The sequence below is a fragment of the Ischnura elegans genome, chromosome 12 (assembly GCF_921293095.1).
Source record: "Ischnura elegans chromosome 12, ioIscEleg1.1, whole genome shotgun sequence".
NCBI classification, from domain to species: domain Eukaryota; kingdom Metazoa; phylum Arthropoda; class Insecta; order Odonata; family Coenagrionidae; genus Ischnura; species Ischnura elegans.
In genome coordinates, this window is record NC_060257.1 from 84,798,936 (window position 1) to 84,824,776 (window position 25,841).

At 40.2% G+C, this 25,841-nt stretch overlaps 1 protein-coding gene across 1 annotated transcript in view; it reads right to left on the minus strand.

Annotated features, from left to right (window-relative positions):
• Positions 1-10,102, minus strand: part of LOC124168743 (barH-like 1 homeobox protein) — a 125,680-nt gene extending 115,578 nt beyond the window's left edge. Inside the window, exon 1 of the mRNA XM_046547011.1 lies at positions 7,452-10,102. Coding sequence (XP_046402967.1) covers positions 7,452-8,082 — 631 coding nt within the window. The 5' untranslated portion in view covers positions 8,083-10,102. The remainder of the gene's footprint in view (positions 1-7,451) is intronic.
• Between the last annotated feature and the right edge of the window lie 15,739 nt (positions 10,103-25,841).

Below are 25,841 nucleotides of genomic sequence, written 5' to 3' on the forward strand. Positions count from 1 at the left end.
CCGAGTCTCCAGCGGCTCCCAGCCTAATTCGCTTAACATCTGGGTAACACTGTCTGTGCGCCCGTAGCAGTTTTTGACGAAGCGCGCAGCCTTCCTTTGTATTTTATTCAGTTCGTGGATTAAGTATTTCCGCACCGGATCCCATACGCTCGCTGCATATTCAAGGTGCGGTCGGACGAGTGTGAAATAGCACCTTTCTTTTACTTTCTCATCCGAAAATCTTCCCACAATACGCTTGACGAATCCTAATTTCTTCAGGGCTATGCCGCAAATATTCTTTATGTGTGTTCCCCACGTGAGGTTCGAGGTTATCGTAACTCCCAGGTACTTCACTTCGTTTGTTGCCTTTATGTTAATACCATCCACTGCATAAACATGGTTAGAGTTTGAAGAATTCCGCAAGAAATGTACCGTAATGCATTTGCTCAGATTGAGTTCGAGTCTTGGCTCTCTTGGCTCCACAAATGGACGTTGCTTAAGTCCGATGATAGAACTTCAAAGTCAGAGTGATCACTAATTTCGCGATAGATGACAGCGTCGTCAGAAAATAAACGTATTTTACTCGTAAATAAACGTATATTCAGTACACTTGCTACAAGCCTTGGTTATGAGGATGGATAGCGTCTGACCGCCAGGCGGCAGGCCTGTAAGCCGCCGGAGAACCCGCCAGGGAGACGGCTGAAAGCGACGGAAAGCGACTTGGACTTCTCGGTTGTGTGAATCCTTATCCCTCTCCTCAAAAAGCGGTCTTTTACGACCTCCTTTGTTTTCCTGCCGCGTCACGCTGTTACGCGACATTCATCTCTTTTTTCCTCCCATTCTTAATTCGTGCATTCCAGAGGAAAATGGCAACGTCTCCCAGCCGACAAGGAAATGTTTAAGCAGTGGGAAAGTTGGCCCCTCTTACGGATGACCTTCGTTCACCACGCTCACATGTCGCCGCTACAATTGATGGAACTCTCAAGAATCCTCATTCCTTGGAAATCTCTCAATCAAAATTGAGTCCGCTTGAATTCAAAGCGGACGACTCACAATTACCAGCGGTATTTATGTATATGTATCATGAATCAATCAGTGCTTACGGAATAATTTTCAGTCCGTTCCTATGTCCAACAATTTGTGAGCACGAGGCTATTAGCCTTCATTCAACATACTTTTCAAACGATATTTATTACAATATTCATTAAAATATTAAAAACAATATTCAATACAACGTTCAACCTTAAGGAGAACACGGGACAATTTAGTTAGCCACATTATGTGACATGATGAAAACAATAGCATACGGATAGGTGGAAAGGAAAAAGGGCAAGGGACGGCCACGAATGAGTTGCAAAGGACAGGAGGTTTAAAATAGACGAAATACGTCGCTATGGAGAGTCTAGCGGATAGGAAAGCTGCGTCAAACCCATCTAATGATTGTTGACTTACGCGGGTAGTGAAGGTGGAACTCAGTTCGCACATTTCCTTATCTTCGTTCTTTTGTTACAGGCTGTTGTATTTACAACCCTAAATACGTCGAAGAAATACTTCGCTATGAAAAGGTTAGCGTATATAAGAGAGAATTGGAGAGCTGCGTCAAATATTCTTAGGATTGGTGAGAAATGATGATGATCGAATCTAAAAAGTAAACATGGTTCGACTGAATCTTCAAACTCTTTTACCTTTTCCATAATGAGCTGTTTAGGCCGAAAAGGAAGCAGACCTCTTAGAGCAGGTAGATGGATGCCCTGAGCGTAAACCGGTAGCCCCCTAGATGACCGCTTGTGTCAAATTTCCGAGATATATGGCGTGATCACCTTCTACAATTTATGGATGACCCTTTGCATCAAACCGTCGGTTAATAACATGAAATTTGAGCCTCGATGTTCTCTAATAAGGGTAAAGGGTATGAAAAAATAATGTTAAATAAGATGTTTCCCCCAGGGGTGCTTCCGAGATACCCTTGTGATTGAAAACTCCTCTTCAATGTTGGATACCTTACTATTTTCGGAACCATAATGATTCCCTCCACGTGCCTGAATAGGAAAGCGATTCTTGGAAACATCCTGAAAGGGCTAGGCAGTAGAAGCCGAACAAAATTTTGAGTCTCAAGTATACGTTTCAGGCCAAAGTCATCTATTATATTTTAAAATAGTTCATCCGTCCGAAATAAGTGATTTAAATCATAGTAATTCTCTCAGGATTATTTTCATATTAACCCCAAAGCTGTTTGCTAAAATAAAAAGAACGGAAAATGTGAATTTTGTCAATATATCCGGAATTACCATTTTCTTTGTACTGAAATTGTGCAGAAATTGATTTTTACATTAAACTAGCCGTCAAGATTTTTTGGAACGAAACATGTATGGGGACTGAAGATAAAGTTATTTTTATCGTTAGTCAGGTGAGGCATTCCAATATTTCCATATGATTTATTCGAACACGACGAGTTTCATGGTTTTTGCAGCATTTTTTAGTACAGCATTGTTGTAACTGCGAAACGCATTTTAAATAATAATACATTCAATAGGAATATCGCAATGTCTAGCTTAACTTGTATTAACTCCCACACGCATAATACAAGTAATATTTTCTTAAAATCAATCGAATAACGAACCAGGACAATTCGAGATAGAGCATTGACTTTCCGTTGTTTTTACGTCCGAACACTAGTAAACTGTATTAACCACCGCGAAAAAGATGTTCGTCATACAATATTTTCAAACCGGGGATTAAACAGCTTTAATGATTCACAATTTTATGGTAGTCCAATCATTTTATGGTTGTGAATTGTGTGAACTGACAATAAGAATAATGATCTCACAACTTGAATTATTTCGCACAACTGTTTCAATACATCCACGTGAAAGGCTTTGCGGTATTTTAAATAAGAGTATTATATAATACGCATTTGAAATGCATTTGTAATATGTATATGGTATTTAAAATACACGGCCTGAACGCATCTTATATTTCAAATACCGATTTTCGGTATTTTCCCATTCTAAAATAAAAAATACATTCGTAAAATACTTTTGAAGTAGCTCTGATAAAACTTCTGTACCTTCATTACGCTTCATAGGTTACTTCATTTTCGATAGAATCTTTTTCTTTATGTTTGCAACTGTCCATAACGTACCATGGCAGGTAATATTTTTTTAAAGATCCCTTAAGTTCCATACAAGTGTATTTTTTTTGCATTTCAAATACCTTGTGGCCATATTTAGCCCAGCCCTGTCCACGTGTAATTAATTATATTACTTGGCTGCTGAATTCAACCCCTGACGCCATTACGCTTAGTTTTGATGCCACTCCAAGATCTCCCTCGGTAATTCTTTCCTTTGATCTTTGGATGTGAAATTTCAATTCCCTAAGTGTTTCCTCGATTATCAATTGAAGACGCTAGCAGTTATTAGTGAAGAGCTGATTGATTTCTTGGTATCTTAATTGATTCCTGTCGTTTTTTGACGTAAAACCAATCATAACATAGCAGGTATCACAATGAATTGCAAGCTTTTAATTCAAACGTGGCTAGAGTGACTATGGTTAATGTGGAAGATTAGATTATGATAAGTTTTACTCTGCTGTGTACCCGTTAGAATACATATTCTTTATTTTTACCCCTCAAAAAGTGCAATTAAAATATATTTTACTGATAATTTTTAAGACTGATTTTACTGTTAATTTTTAAGACTGTTTTAGCTATAAAATATTAAATGAGTAGAAGTAGGTTAAAGATTGAAATTTCAGTTTCTAAATCGTGATCAATTCATCATCCTGGGATTTAAAGTCGAGAGAGTCGAGATACTAACAGAATGATGGGAAAACAGTCTGGAAAAATCGGCCATTTTGTAAATCTCGTTTATGGTGAATAATTCAATGTTTAGTAGTTCATATTCAATCTCGATGAGGTTTGGATTCACTTCGGCATGCTAGGAAAACTTTTCTTCAGAGAGAAAAACAGTTGAGAAAAACAAATACATAACTATGTATGGCAGCGAAATTTCTTCCTATTTTAGTTATTCCTTGAGGTGAAATGAATGGTTTATTTGTAAGAAAATCTGCATTTTTCGTTCACTTCGTATGGCTTTTATGGCACCAATTGCGGTGATGGCAAAGTTTTAAGATATAAGATGATGTAAGTATCGTCATTGGCCAGAAATTGCTTCATTTTACATGGTTCAGAATGGCAAGTTTTTCTGGGTTGATGGTGAATGTGTGTGTAACATGGTGTGTTGGTACTGTTCAATTTATCCCGAGTACTTTCCCGTCACCTTATTGCTGAATAAAAGGTTCCATACGCTATTGAGCCTAAAATAAAATTAATATGAATACAATGAAACGAGCAATTTAGCCATGTTTTTTTTAGCAAAGTAGTATTCTCATCTGTAAAGACTGTGACGAGTGAGTTTTGAATCCATTTTCCATTCAAACTTCAGAAATGTAACACTAAAAAGTTATTCTGTGGATGATAACGCCGGATATGAATAATTTTTCTCTCACGCCATCAATGTAGCTGTTTAGCAATCTTCAATTAGGTTAAGCGACGTTGATTTCATATCGAATTGAATGATGAAAGTTCGGCGATAATCTTTACCACGAATTTATGCCTTCGTAGATTTAATAATATTTTATGACAATTAGAATTCAAGTTGAGTGATTGAAATTTCTCCGCATAATTATAAGTGAGTAAACTACTAAAAATACATTTATTATTTTCTCAGGTAAATGAACTCGGAAAACGCTCCGTAAACTATGAGTTGTTATTTTGTTGATGGTAGTAAAAATGATAAAAATTAAATGAGGGCGGAAGTGAAAAAATCTTGGAAGAATACGGCAAGAAGCGACTATTGTTCTCTTGGCCGTTCATCTAAATGCTGTCCTTCAAAAGCTATTTGTGCGAAAACAATGCTGCCAAACCAAAACGTTGAAGGAAACACGATCAGATATGTCCGTAAAACGGGGGTTGTCAACTTCCTAAATGAAGCGTTTACCATCCAAATGCTTGTTTGGATTCCCCTGCTTAATGAAAGTTTAAATCTAGTTACGAAAATCTAATTAATCTCAATGTATATATATGATAATATGTTTTTTCTATTCTATAGTGTAATTATCCCAGCAATTCCTTTAAGAAACTCTACAACCCGCCTTGAAAACATCATGACGCATTTCCATGTAAAGCCAGCTGACTACTTATATGTCCACTTCAATTCAGATCCTATTCAAGGAATATTTTAGTGCTTCTGGAAGGTTGTGAATGCAGTTTTCAAATATTACAATATGAAGAAAAGGCGCACAGGGTCTTTATCGAAGGCAAAACCCGTAATTTCCAATCCAAACTCCCAAGAAAATCATACTTTCTCCGCTTTGGCTGGTGTATTAATTTTCAATACGCATTTTTTCCCGTCATCAAAAGGGAAAAGGCAAATAGCAAAGCTAATTATTGAAAAATATCTAATCAAAGTGAAGTTTGGTTATTTTAATTCGACATCCACGTAGGCAAAATCAGTTCGTGATCAGTCGTTCGTTCGACAATGTGAGCATCTGAACATCAATGCTCTTTGAGAAGCAATTCGAGAACGTATAAATACATGAACTGATCCAGTAACTCATTTTGTTATTTGAAACTCGAGAAAAAATTGCACATGCGTTTCATTGAATAGAGAAATTCTCCTTCACTTAATTAGCGATGGCTTTTTCAACTATGTAAATCCGTTAATGTTTAACTAAATTCGAATGTCCGAATATTAGCATTAAATTGTGCTATGTAATGTTGTTGGCATGCTTAACATTTGTACTCAAGTATTTGTTTTCTAAGTAACTTCTCCGTATTTTCCTTACGTTTTAGGGTTCTGTATACCATGTATTAGCTAGTTTCTATGGTGACAGCAAGATTTCTTTCTTCTATTAGGAAGAGAAAAAAATACTTGATATGTAATTAAGAGTATTCAATACGCCTTGTAATTTTACATTATTGCATCTCACTCGATATTACCCCCAGAAACAAATAAATATAATATATAAAATGGGTATTGTTGGGTATTTTAAATTTGTATAGTGTTTATTTTCTTGCTCATAATTGTTATTTCTTTTTTTCGTTACTTGCAACAAGACCGAAGGTTTTCGAGGTATGTTTTGGATGATAAATCAAATAATTGGCAATTCATCCACTATGAAATTATAAATAATACCAGCCAACGAGTAAAAATCAACAACACATTTTATTTCTACAAGCTGGTGACAGCAATTTTGTTCTAACAATAAAATTATCATCCCTAAAAAAATAAATAATATATTATTTGCACCTCATTTCCCTCTCGTTAAGGGCTGGTAAAAATTCAGATATTTGTACGTACGACAAGCTACTTTACACACTGTTAGCTTGCTCAGATTCGCATTGATATCATCACATAATATACCCATAATCATCTCTTTATAGTAACTATTATTGAAAACGTATCACGTGGGTGGAAGCGCTAATATCTGCACTATTCCTTCAATCGAAGTGTAGTGGTTAATGCAATCGTGACATATGCAATCACTTACCGCCGTTCGTTTAAAGAGTTGGAGGTGCCATTACGAGTGACCCAGCTGCCCCTAATGACTATCACCTGGCGGTGGAATGTGGATATGCTCCACTATCTTTACATCGTGACGCAGAAGAAGTACCTTAACAGACTCAACGAAGCGTTCACAAAATATGAATATATTTCACACTCGAAGAGCACAAGTCGTTAAGGGTTAGCAACACGAGGAGTAGGTAGCCAAGCGACTGTGTTGCCACGAGTAAGGTTCATGGGAAACAATAATGCTAATGTAATCATGTGGCGCCTTGTCTTTTCATTCCTCCTGATACCTTGTTCATCCTCACATTTACAGACTCAGGCTGTATCCTAGATCGAACTGTATGATTATGAAGTAATTTTGTGGTAATATTAATCCGTGCGTATTCGAGAAACTCGTTTTGCGATAAACTTATGTTTGGTAGAAATGTTATTCATCATCTTATATGGTACCTTTTATGATCTCTTTCCTTTTTTAAATTTTGCAACAGTTCATTTAACTCTCGTTTCTTCAATTAAGAACGTGTCTACGTCAAATATATCTGTTGACATGAAAATAAATGTATCGCGCAGCAAAGTTTTGTAGTTGCCTGCGTAAGTGTGTGCCACACAAGCAATGGGCAGTTAATTCAGTAATATAATTTCCATTAATATCAACCACCACTCTATTCTTGATTCCGAAACATTTTCTACATTTTCCGCTAGTTCTAACGAAAGTAACTCATTCACTATCGTGGCTAGAGTAAATCCAGCTTGACGTTGTGATTACTTTTTCCTCAACAATCCTTGGAAGCGGCCAACATTGGACGCAAAAAGATTAGCGATGCTCACTAATGAATTTCTTTCCTCTTCGCTCATCGCCATGACAACACCGACTTTTCCGCCGCGTTCGGGCGTTCAACTCACCGGCTCTGAGCGCGGCGGCGACCCCTCTCGCCGCGTCCACGTTTCCCGGGTGTCCCCTGGGCAGCGAGAGGTCCCTCGGCGACACAACGTCCCCCTCGTCCTCTGAGGAGGCCCCCGACGAGGGCGACGGGGCGGGCGAGGGAGCGGGAGAAGTGGAGGCGGGTCCGAACCGCGCCTCCGGGCCCCCGGCGGACGACGGCGAGGAAAGAATGTCCGTGATCATGAACCGGGAGCGGGGCTGGGGGCGCGGGAGGGTCGGGGGCGGGACCGGGGGCGGCGGGGGCGGTGGGAGCGTGTAAGGGCCCTTTGGCGAGAGGGGCCTCAGAGGGGTGGGATGCAGCGGGGGCTGGAAGGGTCTCTCGGGCTCGTCGTCCACGGCCCCCATGCGGGGGCTGTCGCCTCCGCCGCCGCCCCCGCCTCCGTCCGCCTCCTCCTCGTCGCCGTCCTCCTCGCCCCCGCTGCCCCCGTCGTCTCCGTTGGTCCTTCCGCGGTTGGCGGCCGTGTTATTCCTCCGCCCCCGGCAGTTCGCCCCCCTGGTCCTCTTCCGCGGCTCCTGGGGGCTGTGCTCCTCCTCCCCCACGCCCCCCTCCTCCTCTTCCTCCGTTTCCGATCCCATCACCACCACTGTCATCCCGCCTCGGCCGCCACCGCCCCCCCAAGGCACGCCAACGGGCCCCCGGCCTCCCGGGCTCAACTGCTGGGTCGTGGGCGGCGGCTCCTGGGTCCACTCCCCGCCGCCGAGAACAGAGGCCACGGAGAAGGTGTGCCGGTGGACTGTGGGGCCCCTGAGAGGGTCCCCAGTGGTCTCCGGGCCCCTCAGTTCGGCTGAAGCAGTGACCGGGAGGTGCAGGGGATTGGGGTAAGGTTGGAAGGCGGACGTGTGATCATGCCGCAGTGGTAGACCTATTGGTTCAGCAGTGTCCCATCACACGCTTTTCCTTTTTATGTTAATGCAGTATTTCCCTCCGAACACAGTCCTTAAGATATATCTCAGCTCACTTTTTTGTCGCAGTGGGGAGATCTTATAATTCAGCAGTGTCCCATCACAGGGACCCCACGCTTTTTCTTTGTATGGTATGGCGGTATTTTCCTCCGGCACACAGACCTTAAGATATATCTGAGCTCACTTTTTTGCACTATTGGGAATTATTTAACTATAAATGGATACGCAGTGCTCTTCAGGTTCGAGTTGTTTCAGCATTTACCTACTGGCACAGTCCCGTGATAACTTGCACTCGTTTTCTCTTGCACAACGATATATTCTTGTGGTACGAACTTGACTCACCGCCTTCAACACAGCCCGTGATTATCTTCAAGACCTAATTACTATCTCTAGATGGTCTTTAACAATAAATGTTTTCTATATCAGCTTGAAACTAGTTACCAAGTGTTTCTATAAATCTAAATCTGGCATGGGTGTTCTTTTGAGTTGCTTGGAGTTGGCTGCTGACTTAAACTTTTATTCCACTCACTTCGTTGACAGTCACAGTCTTCACTCATACCATTAAAGCACTCAAATCCAAAGCTTTAGATCCGTGGTATATTTTGTTGGGTTGTAAGTCGGTCACTGTGACTGAGAAACTGAACTGCAGTCCACCAGAGTATTATGATAATGCCAGAGCAATTTCGCGAGTGATAATGTGGATGAGTGCTTCAGAGTTTTTCCTTCGGGAAATTGCTTCAGTCTTTTATGAAGAGCTTAGAGCCACTTAGTCGCTTGAAAAAACACCCCGGATGCAGTAATTACCCACTGAATTAGGAGTTTCCGGCTGAGAGCATTTAAAGCTAATAAAAGGGACCTTCACGGTTACATTCTTAAGCTCCGTTGAACTCAACGAGCATACCTTAATACGGGAAGGACTCTTTTTTTATGACCGTCTCGAAAGGAAACAACCCAAAGGGTTGGCTGGCTGTCTCATATTTCCCTCACACTACGGTCGCCGTGACGGTGGTAAGATAGACACCGAAAGTTGCTTTTACTTCTTCTTATTGTCAACTTTCGCGGGAAAGTCCGCGGTCACAGTTGGTACGATGCCGACAGACCGAAGCACTAAAACCTAGACACAGATGCCTCGATACTATTGGAGCGTCTGAACAGACCGCACGACTGATTCCCTCCGACTTGATGACAAAAAAAATCGCCGTCCTTGTTGGAGGTAAAAAAGTGGCGAACACTGAATCAATATTGTCGCACCTTTATGGCGAGCTTCGGGGGAAGCGCTCCAGTTCAACTTGCGGAAGGGGAGGTGGTGGTATGGAAAAAAAACAAATGAACACGCCGGGAGCGTCGTGTCTTCAGCCAATCCTCACGACAGCGGGACCCGCAGTCACAAACTCACGCACAGCACGGAGCGAACTTCGGGAGAGAAATCTTTTCCCGAATACGGCGCTGGGCTGGCTGTCTATCGACACTTTATCGACGACGCACTGCTTGCTATCCCGTCAATCTCTTCTCCTCATTCGTCGGCAAACTTCCTTCTGCATCCATACACTCTTTCGGATGTTGTGCCTCTCCAGATGATGTTGGAAGGGGGGGGGGGGGGCGGGGAGAGGTCGCTGGATGCTCAGAGGGGAAGGGGAACTTTACGTGGCGTCTGCGCAGTGCTGTCCTCAACAATGCCACCGCTCGGCAAGGGCGCTTAATCACGTAAAAGAACCTCACTCGCTGAGGCGCAGACGCGAACTGCCCGCTTTCCTTGGGTAAGGGGCGGGGTGGGGGGAACCGGAGTGGGGGGGAAACTCGGAGGGGGTGGAGTAGGGGGGGTCGACTGGAAAGAGGGTAGATCAATTATCCCCACCCTCCCTCGCCGATGTAGCTGCCATCTTTTATGCCACGCCCACTCTGGAGTCGCTCCACCAATGGGAAGCCCGGCGACGCGTGGGCGGCCAGCGAGGGAGGCGGTGGGCGCGGCTTGAAATTAACCACGCCCATTGCGAGGGAAATAGCGGCGTAATGCGAACGGCAAACCCCCTTCCACCCATCCCATCACTTTGCTCATCTACCCCCACCCCGGATTCTCTTATAAACTCCCTCCCAGACCCCTACATCTCCAGCTTAACCCACCCCTTTTCTTTTTTAGAGTGGAGGAAAGCGGCGGCTTTTTCCGTTGCCTTTAAGGACTGCTCTTACGACTCCATAAATGCGCGACTTCGCACATGCATTGAGGAAGAATCTCCCATTTAGGACGCCCATATATTTCCCCTCGTTTTCCTCTCCCTCCCCCCAAGGGAGTTAAGCGTAAGGAGAGGCTTAAGAGGAGAGAAAAAGCCTTGCGTCGGCTCCCGTATAAGGGAACGGAAGGCAATCAGCGCCGCATGCGGCGATTAATGCGAACGTTGAATATGGAATCGAGGGAAAAAGGTTGTGAAGACGAGTATTCGATGGACGCAAGTTGAGAGGCTCATTTATCCCAGACGAGGCTTAATTGTGCAGCAACCCAGCTCGCTTCCCAGGCGCCAGCCGTCTCCCTTTACGAGAGATAGGTTGCAGCGGACAAATTGAGCGCTCCACATGACGTGTTTACCCTCCAAAAGTAAATTTAATCTCGGGCAGGACGTGGAGATGAACCACGCGAGGTCCTATCATGAAATATATACGTTTCCTACGTTCATAACTAGGGATGGAGCGAAGTAATTGGGTATGTACAATCGAATGAATGCTTTTTAGATTTTCATACACACTTTAATATTGCTATAATTTAAAAATCATTTTAATAGGCTTTCAAGTTGTTTTTTTTAACATCTATACCTGCTCAGGACCTAAACTGTTACGCTCGGGTTTGGAAATGAAAATAGGAAAAATCTTCGGATAAACCACTGACCAGTGGCGTAGGACAAAAATCGCATGCGACGGCACATTCGAAGAGAGAATCAGAACTCTTTCCACTAGGGATGGACGGATCCAGGATTTTTATCGGATCCGTATTCGGATCGGATATTTTCGGATCCAAATGCATTTTCAAATTCCTGACGCTGAGATTCCCCCGATGATTGTTCAATCTCTTGGGAAGAGTCACACTATGTGCCAGTCGTATTTTGCCTTTTTTATTTTCCACGGCTGAAATTCTCCAACGTAACCTCTGCGAGAGCTTTCAAACAAAACGGTTCATGAGTAGGACAAGAATCGCATGCGACGGCGCATTCTAAGATAGAATCGGAACTCTTTCCACCCTTATTGCATTCACTGAAGCTATTATTTACAATTTCGGATCCAGATCCGATGTCTTCCGCGACTTTGGATCCGGTGTATCCGATGAAGGGCAATATTCGCGGATATTTGGATCAGAGGTATCCGATCCGACCATCCCTACTAATAACCATTATTTATTTGTTATTTGGTGTTGCTGTTGGATATGATTTTGGTCAACGTTGCTATTTGTTTGTTGCTTTCTTTGTTATTGTGAGCCCTTTGTAATTCGACTCATACTATTTTGCACTGCATTGAGTTAGAGCGCCATCTGCCGAAGTCAAGTGATCTACGCGGACTAGCTATTATTTACACAAAAGAGTCGCCAAAATAAAAACGAAAGAAAACATTATTAGGAATGAAATTTTAGTGAAATTTTGTATCTCAGCACTACGCAAGCGACAAAAATGATTTTTCGAAGGTATTTACAGTAGCCAACTCGACTGGTTTCAACACTGCTTCCAACCTTTGCAGTGCCGTAACTAGAAATATGCCTTTGGGGGGGGGGGGGGGGGGCTGGGGCGGGATTTGGGGTGGCCTAGGGGTGGCGGCCCTTCCCCAGGAAAAATCTGGTAAAAATTTGGAAAAGTTACATGCTTGGAAATACATTTTACATCATTTTGGCGCTAAAAATTAAACTTGAAGCAGATGCAGTTATCATATTAGGTATGTCAAAAATAGACAATAGTTGTAAATACTTTAAACATAAGGTATGTAAGACTTTTGTATAAGCCGGGAAATATTATTCACTTTCAATCGGCAAGGAATAGGTTTTCAAAGGCAATACTCACTCAGTTATTCAACCCGAAGGTTGGTTAAAATAGGTGAGGGTAGGGCTCGTCACGAACTAAGCCTCAGGCGTGATTTTATCACACATTCCGGGTAAGTAGAAGGAAGAGTTCGTTTCTCTGGGATGCCGTGCACTTCCAGGATATGATTGTTTGAGTGCGTCCGATGGCTTTACCCTGGATTAGACAAGTCAAAATTATTTTTTTTAATAATAAACAACGAAATGATGATGACGACCACTTGTTGAAATCGTTTGAAATTTTCAAGGTAAAATTTTCATTTTCCGATCAAGTATTGTAAGCTCAGAGCTCATAAAACGGAGGGATACTTATCCTTTGTGAGTAAGTAAATTTATTTGCTAACAAAATTACGCATCCGTTACACTTAAATTACCTATTTAATTTATTTTCAAATGTTTATTTTAGCATTCAAACTGTATTCAAGTCATAAATCTTAAAAGCAGTCCAAATGTTTCCAACCAAGTTACTCCAAATTATTGTATGCTGGAGAAATGGGTTTTAAATGTATGTAATATAATTTTGGTCCATGCCCTGTCACCGGGTTCCGTTAGTATGATTGCAACGCAATTAAATTATCGAAGGTTGTTATTAGCAAGGAATGAGAAATAAATGCATCAGATTTCCACGCAATCATTTTGCTTCTTTTCCTCGATAATATTTTTCCATGTTTTCACGACGGATGCATAACTTTAAGGAATATCTTCGATTCAAACTTAATATTATACAAACTTTATCTTTCATATTTAAGATCCTTTTTTCACACACCTACTAGTAATATGTATAACAACCTTATTCTGTTCCAAAATCCTTTTTAAAGGCCATTTGGAAGACTATATTGACATAAATACTCGCAATTTTCCACGACTATAAAATTCATTACGATCTAAGTTCCAATTGTAGTAAATACATCATTTTCAAGTTTGAAAGATTCAAAATTGCAAGCGTTTATTTCAATATGAACAAATTCCACTAACTCACGAAATATTCGGAATCTCATTCACGTGGAAGACGACGACAAGTGTTATTTTATTTACTTGTACTCCGATCAGATGTAAATAAAATGCATTTATTTTTCGTCCCATTTATTCTCTGTGCGAGGAGACAGTCTTATATCGCATAATTTATGAATATACCCTTCCTCTCCGTCATGTTGGCGCCTATCTTTCCATTTTGTGAACCGCTTTCAAAGCGCAGACGGGAGCGTATAGCGAATAAGCTCTGCATTGAAGATAATAGCTTTAAGGTGTCATTTCTGGCGGAATGCGCTTAAGTTATATCATAAGCGGCCATAAATTCGGATGCCTTTCCGCGCTTTTCCACCAGGCCGAGAGCGAGGTTAACGTGCGCATTTCACGAATGATGTGGGAAGGGAATGGGGTGACCTAGCGCCAAAGCCATTTGCAATTCACGTCGGTTTCCTCAAGCTCGCTTTAGCTTTTATCAAACGCTAAAGACAGCTTCACCCGCTGCATGGGATGCTAAAATGGCCGCGCGTAACAACTTTTTATAGGGTTTTGTGAAGTATCACGGATATATTTATATGTTAACCCGCAGTTTTGTTCGTCATGATATCAAAACAAAATATTTTTTCGGCGCTGAAGCATTTACATTTCAATGTTAACCCATTAGTGCATTAAGTTATTTTAGTGGAATATTCATTTAGAAAGTAATTATTCTGCCTAATAAGGTTCATTTTTACTTTTTTATGCAATTTTTAAATTCTTACAATCAATATTTTAAATAATACAGCCCGTCCGATGTATCGGAAGGTCATTTTCCAGTGCTGATTACATATTCAAATAGTATAGAAAAACTTGATAATATAGAAAATAAAAAGATATACCTTTAGAATGAGATAAAAGTTATCAAAAGATTGAGGAAAATACTGCGATAAAAAATTAATATACTAACCCCGTGCGGGTGACTGAAAATTCTTTTAATTCCATGTCACACATAAATGCTTCTCGAGTCAATAAATTCAAGGAGTCAAATAAAATATTAGCGGGGCGGTGAAGACAGACTTGCATTTGAACTTAGTATAGTATCAAAATGTAGCGCAATTCAACTGTAGCCCAGAAAAAAATTAAATACGTGTGTCCGGTATATCAGACGCTATGCACTAATTGGCTGAATCATTTTATTCTGTGGAAACACAAATTCTCAGTAAATGCATATGGAAAACTAAAAGAATAAACTTAGGTCATTGGTTAGGTTTATTCATATACTTGAAGACGCTGGAACGAGGTTTCATAACATATTTACATCTTCACTCTCTTTCAAACATATTAGTGAGCCGAAAATAATTCATTCGTTCACTTTCCATAGTAATGGAAAAGATTCACATAGTTAAGCCTGAAATCATCACATATATTTCTTTAACTGATGATTGAAATTAGGCATCTTTATTAAATTATTATAAACATAATATTTTTTTGGCACTGAAGCGTAGATTCTTTGATGTAGCATCATTTTCATATACGTTTACCTCTAAAATGAAAATCCCCAACAAACGTATTTCTTGAATGCGCTTCAAAGTCTGGTAATAAATTGGTAGGAATGTAGTTGTTATTGGATGGATTATTCCCATTATAATTTGTAAATATTCTTGAGCGGAAGTTTTACCTGCTAATTTGTGCATAGTTTTTATACTCCAATGGGTAACTGCTACATAACCTTGGGCTTATTAGAAAACACAAAGCATTTGATAGGTATTTGAAGGTATATTCGGCGTTAACACTTAATGTGGCTGCTTATGTGTCTGGATGATGTAGTACCTACTGTAAGATTGTCGATGAAAAGATAAAAAAATTGGCATTTTTTCCAAAATAATTTTAATGGTACCAATCCTCAGTTAAGAGAATATTGCGCCTAATAGCGTCTTGTATTCGATAGAAACACGAAAACTCAGTAAGTGATGATTGAAGGTAGGTATCCAAACTAAACTACTCCATCGCTTTCTTTTATGCTGAGATGAATCTGTAAACTATTTGATAAAGCTGAATGTTTTTATGTTGAGTGACTCTTCTCGTAATCCGGAATAAATAAGTTTCAATGGTTCCGATATTATCGGATTTCTGGACTTTGGGTGATCAGTTTTATACTCAGCTGAAATGATAATGTCAATGAACTTTTGTGAATTTTCAGCGTAAGATGGGACCGACCGCCATTTTTTATATAGTCATATTGTAGTTCTCTCTGTGAATCGCTTCAACAATGGCAGATTTTTGTTAACATAGAAACTGACTCAAACTCATGTCAAAATCAGATGAAAAAGTTTAACCTATAAGCAATCACATTCTCATGTATGGCGGTTCTTGGTACTAAGATATTTAAAGAAATATATTGATGTATTTTGGCAATGTTTTTACCATGGCAAAACTAACGTTATCCACGTTTTACGAATCTTATCATTGTAATTTATTTTTATTTAAGTATAGAGCGATATAAAATATTTTTTCGTTGTTGACTCTTGAAGTTTTTCTGGATATCAGACAATTACTTATACCACTTCTTTTTTATCAGAGCGCGACCCGGTTTTCAATGAATTATAATAATTAATTATAAAAAACATTTGATAGGTATTTGAAGGTATATTCGGGGTTAACAGTTAAGGTGGCTGCTTATATGTCTGGATGATGTGGTACTATAAGTTTGTCAATGAAAAGATAAAAAAACTGACATTTTTTCCAGAATAATTTCTATTTAATAATAATAATTTTATAATTTCTATTTTATTATTTCTTATTATAATTAATATTATAATTCAAATAATTCATTGAAACCCGGGTCGCCCTCTGATATAAAATAAGTGGTATAAGTAATTTTCTGATATCCAGGAAGACTGATAATGGAATACCACGAAGTAAATAAAGAGTTAGTGACATTTCTTTGTTTTTTTCGTCAAAACAGCTCGCAATGGTCCGCTATGCTTTCCTCTGCCGTACAATTCTTCCCCCTCGGATTCTACCCCACACACCCTCTGCCTGTTCCCCTCGTGTGATCCACAACCCTCCCCCTTTCATCCAGCTCCATTATTCCAACTCAATTCCCCCCCACCCCCACTCCACTACCCCCACCCTCTTTGGACCACCCCCTAAGGCGCCAGCGCGGTGCACTGGCGAGTCGATAAATCAGTGGCGATAAGAGCAGTTTCGCCCGTCCGCCGCGTCGTGGGGACAGGCGCTCGCGTCGACGAGGCGTCACACTTCGCCCTTCCTCTTATGACGCGCCGAACGAAAAATGAAAGCGAATTAACACTGACTAAAGAGAGTGGAAGAATAATAACCGTGCGTAGTGGCACGAGTGGGGTATTTAGCGTGTTCATCTACATCTACATAATACCCCGCAAACCGCCTTAACAGGCGTGAGGCATGGGGTGGTAGGACACCAGCCGTTTACACATAAAAAGGAAATGCTAAATTTCGGCTAGCATTTAGTGAAGGCCTTTATAGAAAAACGAATTTCCATATCTATCCGTCTTATACGTATTCCCATATCTTTCTTAATTTATCACTTCTGTCGGACCTGGAAATGTGTGCGAACGCGTTGTAAACTGAGGGAATAATACCAAATGTTTTTCCGAATCCATTCATTTGAAGCCTTTCTAACTGCATGGATGGCAGCTGGTGATCTTGAAGTTGTTGTGATGTTCACGTAAGTTGTTGTGTTGTGATTCTGCCGGAGACGCATGCTGTTGAAGTAGGTACTGAGGAAGGCGATCTGTTTCTTGATGGATAACTTCATGTGTAACTTTACCTGAGTAGCCGTACTTGCTTATCGAACAAAATTCTCTTACTGATTCTTCACTGTGTGTTATTCCATTATAAGTTTTTTTTTTGTTATTTTACTTTTATGTCGTCCCCAAACTTCTGGGTTTCACCGCGTGGATTTTCTTTGCGACGACAGTTTCTCCGGTATTCCAACCGGCGCACAGTGGGCTGAAATCGAAAAAAGCTGGACAAAACCTCGAAAATGGTTTTTTTGAATATGGAAGTTGAAACTTTGCACAGTTGTTGCCAACACATTAGTGCATTTTTTGACGCAAAACATTTTTCATAGGTTAATTTTTTATATAAAATACATAGCCTCAAAGTTGAACAAATTTGGCGCAAATTGCCCGCTTTGAATTTTTTTCGAAATTCAGCATGTTTAAACTAATGTCACACCTTTAGTAATAATTCAATAGCAACAAAAATTTACAAAATTGTTAAACGGTTTATTAGCATTGATTACCATCAAATTTCACTACTTAGTTGTTGTATTTGTGACCAATACGATACAAAATGGCGGACCCTGTTTTTCGTCGAACTTTTGTGTTTATGTAGGATTTTAAAAAAAGGATCACCGAGTTACCTCGAGATATTTACACCACATATACTACAAAGTATATAGATTACGATAATCGGAAGTACAGCTGCGACCACCTGCGACGCCGAAATTAAGATCGATTTTTCGAACGTGCGGCACCGCCCGGAGCTGGCAGCTGGCCACGGGAATTGCCGTACTCGACGGATGTTGGATAGTGAATCATTTTAAGCAAATATATTGTGTAAAAGCTATGATATATTATTACTACATTTATTTTCCTTTTTTTATAACCTGATTTCTTTACTGTCTTGTAATATTTATCGTCGATGCAGTACAAAATGGCGGACGCTAATTTCAGTGATATTTTTGCCCGTGTGTGGCTGTATAAAAAGAAGGACACCGAGATGCTCTCTGATATTTACATCGTAATTGCATCAAGTCTTTTAGAGTCTCCATCTACAGAAATAATCTGCGACCGTTCGCAACAAACAAAATAAAATCGATGTTTTTACCGTGCCGCGCAGTCCGCGGCTGCTCCCTGGGCGCATGGAATGTCGTGACGCAGCGTACATGATAAAGCGCTATGAAGTCTTTGCTGTGGTTATGTTTGATTCCAACATAATTATTACTATTTCATCAAGTTTGCTTGTTGTCACTTTAGGTAAATGAATTCGCTCCTCTATCCATTTTTACTGAGTAGTGTTTATTTACCAAATTCCCGAATGCATACCAGCTGACTTGAAACTCTGACAATTCCGCACGTGCATTGTACCCCTTCGATGGGTAAAACGGCTCTATTAGCCTGCTTCTAACCTCAAAGACGAAATAGATTTTAAAACCAGCCGACCAGCCCACAGCTGGTTGGTATTTGCCCGTCCACCCCCTACGGTAGTCGCGAAAATGGTATTTTTATGACCCCACGTTGCTCGTGTGCGGTCCCTTTTCCCTTTTTTTATTTACCATGAACACCTCAAGAATTGACCCTTTCTTTAATTTTCATGTATGTTACTTGTTATTGGTAACTTGTAGACCTGAAATAGAACCAGTGTTGTATTGAACAACAAATTTGGAGCAATTATAAAAATATCTGGTCACGAGGTAACTCGTCTATTGCTTCATAAAACAAAGTTGTCAAATCCGGATGTAAATCCTTTGTTGAGAGATATGAAATTTTAATGAAATATCTGACGAAAAAATTTCACGCGCAAGGTTATATTGAAGCTACGAAGAGCCTTAGTGACTGTCTTAAACGATATTTTTTGATTCTCTACCAAATTAAATGGGAATCCTGCTGTAGAAATAATGAAAGATTTTTGAGGAGAAATATTAAGTGGCTGAAAGCACCTATATATGTACCAGAAAACGTTCTAGAATTGACAAGAGCTTCTAATTCTTCGGGTAAGTATATTCGATTAATAAGTGACCTGAGTTGTTGCATTATCTCAATGGATTTAAGGGCGATTTTTTACTCATTTTGATCCCATTAAAAGCAGGTGAACACGCGGAAAAAAATTGACAAAGTTAGCGAAAGAACTAAGAGGAGGAAGACTGAAAGTCTTAGATCTTCTCGCGGCTAGCGGCAACTTTATCATTCGCAGCATCGATGACATTAAGAGAGGAGGGAGATGAGGCGACCTCCAAATTAGTGAAGGAAATTACAACGACCACTCCAACCAGAGCAAAAAGAAACAAAGGAAATAGCCAAGGCAGAAGAGATGCACCTTAAGCAGCAAATAAAAAAATTGAGGCCCATTCATGTGGGAGATTACACCATCGGGTTCTCCATGCTTCTCACAATGGTTAATGGAAAGGTGAGCATAACTGCCATATAACTGAAACGAACTACTCTTTCATTCTTGATAGCATGAATTAATTACTTTAGGTCTGCAATGCATTGACTGAGACGGGAAGCATGACATGCTTTGTTCGTGGTGCAAAAATTTCGGAAATGAATCGAATTCAAGAATTGAAAAGCCGACCTGTAAAAAGGAAAAATCTGAAATTTGGCATTTCCACATTGCACTGCTATATTAGATTTTTTTAACGTATTCTACATATTTCATACATATTGGATTTTAAGCAGTGGCAGGTAGGTTGTAATTTCACTGAAAGAGAACTTTTTCTTTTACCCTATGAAAATTACTTATCATATCATTCAATATAACTTTCTCAATCAGGCCCGCGGAGACCAAAGCAACAGCTATTAAACCGATGAGGATTAATACAAAATAAGTTTAAAGAAGAAATAGGTTTGATTGTTGATGTGACGAAACAAGGTGCTGAACAACAAACGACAGCTCGTCGTTTCTTTGAAAATCCCACTCTGTCATCTGAAATATTAGGTAAAAACATTTTAATTCATATTATGATGAAAAAGCAGGTCTGACTTTACAGCCTCGATTGGCATTTCTGTCAACAGCTGCCTTATAATTTTAGCTAAATCTCTTATGCTTAATTTGCAGAAATTGATTAGGAGCTTATAAACAGATTTTCAACGGTTTTGAAGGCTATTTCCAGCGATACACCCATAAAAGAATATAAATTCAAAGATTATTGTTTGGAAACCGCTGTGCTCTTTGTCACTCTGTACCCATGCTTTTACATGCCTCCGACCGTTCATAAGGTCCTAATACACGGAGCAGATATAGCTTCAGAGATGATTCTTCCTCTAGGGCAATTATCTGAAGAAGAAATTGAAGCACGCAATAAAGATACCAGAAAATATCGAGAAAGCTTCAGCAGGAAGCACTTAAGAACCTTATCTACCAACGATGACTCATTTCGCCGGCTCCTCCTGACCTCGGATACAGTAATATCCAACGCCGCACCCCTAATTACGAAGATATCCCGAAGAATGCCGATAGAAGTGAGGAATTTACTGTTACTAAATGACGATGACCCAGAAATCCTGCAGCCTGGAAGTGAAATCGACAGCTCTTCAACCGACTCGGAGTGATACCTAGTACTATAGCACGTACATGGGGAAAGTTCAACAGTTATTTAGATATTCATTGATAACCTTTTATCAAAATGAAAGGACTGAGAAAAAAGCCTAAAAGCCTATACAGTTAATAATAACATTAAATACATCCTCATCAAAGACTATGCATTCATAGCGCTTTATAATGTACGCTGCGTCACGACATTCCATGCGCCCAGGGAGCAGCCGCGGACTGCGCGGCACGGTAAAAACATCGATTTTATTTTGTTTGTTGCGAACGGTCGCAGATTATTTCTGTAGATGGAGACTCTAAAAGACTTGATGCAATTACGATGTAAATATCAGAGAGCATCTCGGTGTCCTTCTTTTTATACAGCCACACACGGGCAAAAATATCACTGAAATTAGCGTCCGCCATTTTGTACTGCATCGACGATAAATATTACAAGACAGTAAAGAAATCAGGTTATAAAAAAAGGAAAATAAATGTAGTAATAATATATCATAGCTTTTACACAATATATTTGCTTAAAATGATTCACTATCCAACATCCGTCGAGTACGGCAATTCCCGTGGCCAGCTGCCAGCTCCGGGCGGTGCCGCACGTTCGAAAAATCGATCTTAATTTCGGCGTCGCAGGTGGTCGCAGCTGTACTTCCGATTATCGTAATCTATATACTTTGTAGTATATGTGGTGTAAATATCTCGAGGTAACTCGGTGATCCTTTTTTTAAAATCCTACATAAACACAAAAGTTCGACGAAAAACAGGGTCCGCCATTTTGTATCGTATTGGTCACAAATACAACAACTAAGTAGTGAAATTTGATGGTAATCAATGCTAATAAACCGTTTAACAATTTTGTAAATTTTTGTTGCTATTGAATTATTACTAAAGGTGTGACATTAGTTTAAACATGCTGAATTTCGAAAAAAATTCAAAGCGGGCAATTTGCGCCAAATTTGTTCAACTTTGAGGCTATGTATTTTATATAAAAAATTAACCTATGAAAAATGTTTTGCGTCAAAAAATGCACTAATGTGTTGGCAACAACTGTGCAAAGTTTCAACTTCCATACTCAAAAAAACCATTTTCGAGGTTTTGTCCATCTTTTTTCGATTTCAGCCCACTGTGCGGCGTCTTTAGGTCGATGTCGGGACTCAATTTTTGGTGACTTATTTAGTGCATTCTTGGCGCCAATTTTTCATGCTGGAGGCTGATTGGTCAACCTACTTTTTCCTCGTATGACCCTCTTCCACGAGTTGGGGAGAGGGTAGCCATCTTTTCTATTCATGTTTTCAGGTGTCTTGAATATTTCGATGGCCTCCTTTATTAGCCTGTGATAATATCTATCTTCTTTCGCAACAACTGTTGCTTCGTCAAACAGTATCTGGTGTCCGGGTTCACTCCAAGCATGCTCCGCAATGGCGGAGAGCTGAAATTGCTTACTTCTTGTGGCTCTTCTGTGTTCCTGGATGCGCACTTTCATTGATCTACACGTCTCTCCTACGTAGTCTTTGCCACATGAACATGGCACCTTATAGACACCTTCTTGAATGTCGTGCGGCAAAACGTCTTTTGGACCCGGTAGGACATCTCCAGTCTTGGTGACACAAGTGAATCTTGTTACGACGTTGTGCTGTCGTAGAATCCTAGCAATCTTCTCTGAAGTGCCAGATACAAACGGAAATCGCAAATAGGTCTAGTTAATACCCTTCGTCTACAATTATCTAAGTACTTCGTCGCAAACCGCCTCAATTTTCGTTTGGCGGGAAATGCTAGGACACCAATTACTAACACTATGCCAGACCAGTGAAAATGAAAGGTAATCGATAAATAAAAGTGGAACCCGTCAGCTGGCCACAACTTACATAATCATTTTTCCAGCAATTGTTTTTATATCGTCTTATTTTTTCTGATTTTATTTGTTATTATGGTATGTATTCCATTAAAATATAATATAATTTTTCTCATAGGGATGGAGTCATATGATCGGTCTGCCTCAAAATAAAGAGTTAAGCGCTGCCATTTTGATTGTACATCTACATCTACATAGTACACCGCAAACCTCCTAATAAGGCGTGTGGCAGGGAGTTCTAAGACACTAGTCGTTTATACGTAAAAGTAAATACGAAATTACGATTAGCATTTATTTAAGCCCTTTAAAGTTCGGGGGAAAAACGAATTCCCCTACATATACAAGTGAACAAGCCATGTTATATTTTCTCCTTGATTTAAGATCAAACCAGGACATCTGTTTAAAATAAGGGGTAATGTGTTCATCTCGCCGTAAATCACACACAATAGTTCACGTAGTTCCTAACGTTGCCACTTTACGATGGTTAGGCGCTGTGAAACCGGAAAGACGAAAACCCCCTCGCTCAATTTTTTTCATGGATCATATCCTAGGAAGGAAGAATATGGGCGGAAGAAAAATTATTCGTTAAATACACGTTGAACACAGTAATATCTTGTCCCTGCGTACCTCAACAGCTTTTCCAAAGCCCGTATGGCACTTTCCAATTTATTGGCCAATAAATAGGCGCGAAATATTGTTTAAAATATTGGGCATACTGTATGACACGTGTCAATATTTACATCAATATTGGGCATAATAGTGTTCTAATTTCCCGCTAGAGAACGCCATTGTAGTTAGATGATTTTACGTTGTATAAGCATTTGTATGATTTGTACACTTCAAGCAGTAGTGATACAACTTCTTTCGTTCCCATTCTAGAAATTTCAATCAAATTTTCGGAACAAAACAAATGTTTTTGTAGACAAACCGGAAGGTTTGCGAAGAGCCTTTTGCTTTGACCACTAGGAGTCAACAAAAGTGACTCCTGATTGGAGATTTGCCGCGAGAAAATAGAGCCTGTTCAAAATTCAAAATTGGGCGAGAAATTGTGTCCAATATTGTGAAAAGGATATTGTACTATATATTGGTGTGTGTTAGTTGGACCACAATCCAATATCCAATGGATGGACCAATGAATTGGGGAGTGTCTAAGGGGCTAACTGTTGGAGAGTTTGGAAAAATAGACGTGAAAGAAATGGAATTGATTAATCGAATGAGTCGAGGTAGGTGGTGATGCATCGTTCACATTACGATTGTCTGAGCGATCGTCCTAACGATATTTGGCCGAACTAGCCGTGTGAATGCATGTCCTCACAATAATTACCGTAGTTCCGAACATTGCAACTTTACTATGGTTAGGCGCTGGGAGACCGGAAACGGAAGTGACAAGAGAAAGACGAAAAGCTCGTGAAGATCTATTTTTTTCATGGATTTGTCCTAGGAACGAAGAATATGGGCGGAAGAAAAATTATTCGGTAAATGCACGTTGAGCACAGTAACATCTTAACCCTGCATACCTCAACAGCTTTGCTAACCGTCAATTTCTTTTTAGTTTAGTGTAGTCTTCGTAATTTTCACTTAAGATATCAGCGCTAGGGGGCTGCACAGGTTTTAACAATCGTTGTGTGAATGCGCGATAGTTCCTACGATTGCTGGAACAATCGTAATGTGAACGAGGCATAACTACCTTAATAGAGCGTTATATTTTCGGTTGTGCACGGTGGTATTTGTAGCGGAAATCTGTTGGCAGCGATCGGCTCGTAAAAGCGCTTTGCAGCGGGTGGGAGGGGGGTATTACGGAGGAGAGGTAAGGGAGTGGGGTGCCGGACACTCTCATTGCGATGCAACATGCTCATCGAGGCATGACGGGGTCCGATCGGGGCGTCGCGAGCTGTAGCAGCCGCTTTGAAATAACAGAATAAGCGATTCCTATCGCTTTGGCGAATGGATGTGGCGTAAAAAAGGACGTCAGTGCACCGTAAATGTTATTTACGACCTCGTTGCTTGAGCAACTCAAGCGGCCGTGTTGAAAAAAAGAAAGAAAGAAGCTTCCATTATCAGGCGTTGTTGATTAATTTGACCATGAGATAATTGCAGAAGCAAGCATATATTTAATGAGCCGAACGCATTCAGTAATGACGAATATTTCTCGGGTTCTCAGCCAGGTTAATGCTTTTATATAAGCCGACGTTTCGGGAGACGACTTGTCTCCCATCCTCAAGGCCGTGTTACTTTATGCATGTCCAATTTCACACTGAACTGGATCGACCGTTTACCGAGGACAACAATGCGGCTCAGGTGTCGTCCGATTGGCTGTAGGTTTTTTGAAATTCTTCACCTTCAACCCTTATGTTTTTTATACAGCTGATTACAGGTCTCCATGCATTGCTAAGATGAAAGCCGGTGTCCCGATTGAAATTTTTGGTATTGAGGCGGATCTCTATTGCTTCCTGAATTATGCGGTCCCAGTAGCGTTGTGCGTGGCAAGGGATTTTTGTATCTTCCCATCTAATAGCATGGTCTTCATTGACGCTGTGTTCCGCCACGGCCGAATTTTCTGGTTGCGCTAATCTGAAAAATCTTCGGTGTTCTTTTAGCCTCGTCTCAATCGTCCGGTATGTCTCCCCCACACATATTTTACCATATTCACAAGGTATTCCATAAACCCCCGGCATCTTCAGGCCGATCGTCTCCCGAAACGTCGGCTTACATAAAAGCATCAACCTGGCTGAGAACCCGAGAAATATTCGTCAGAAGTATTCACCATGAAAAAATTAAAATCGTTTAGCATTCATTAATATTTCCGTAAAATAAGTTCCCAAAATAATACAGTCAGTAGTCCATACTTTAGGACAGGGTTCTAACTTAGGACATTAGGGGACTTTTTGTAATTTTTTAGGTTGGCTACCATGATGTAAACAACGTGAGTGCTTAGAGTGATATCTATTGTTGTTAAAAAAAAACAGCTTTCATTATAAGTCGTCTTTAATTAATTTCACCATGAAATAATTGCAGAGGCAAGCATACTTAAGGAATCAAACACATTCAGTAATATTGCCACAAAATTCGTTCCCGAATAATGCCACCGAATATAACCATTAAATAAGAAAATGAGCTGGATGCATTGCTGCACCAATAACTTTTTAAGGAATCCCCTTAGTATCTACTTATTTCAAGGGTGTTAATTAATGACTTATAATTCCGAAAAAAATAAAAAATTAATAAGGTACTTACTTCTCGTAAGCTGTCATCATCCAAATTACTCAATGATGCTAACAAAAATAAGCA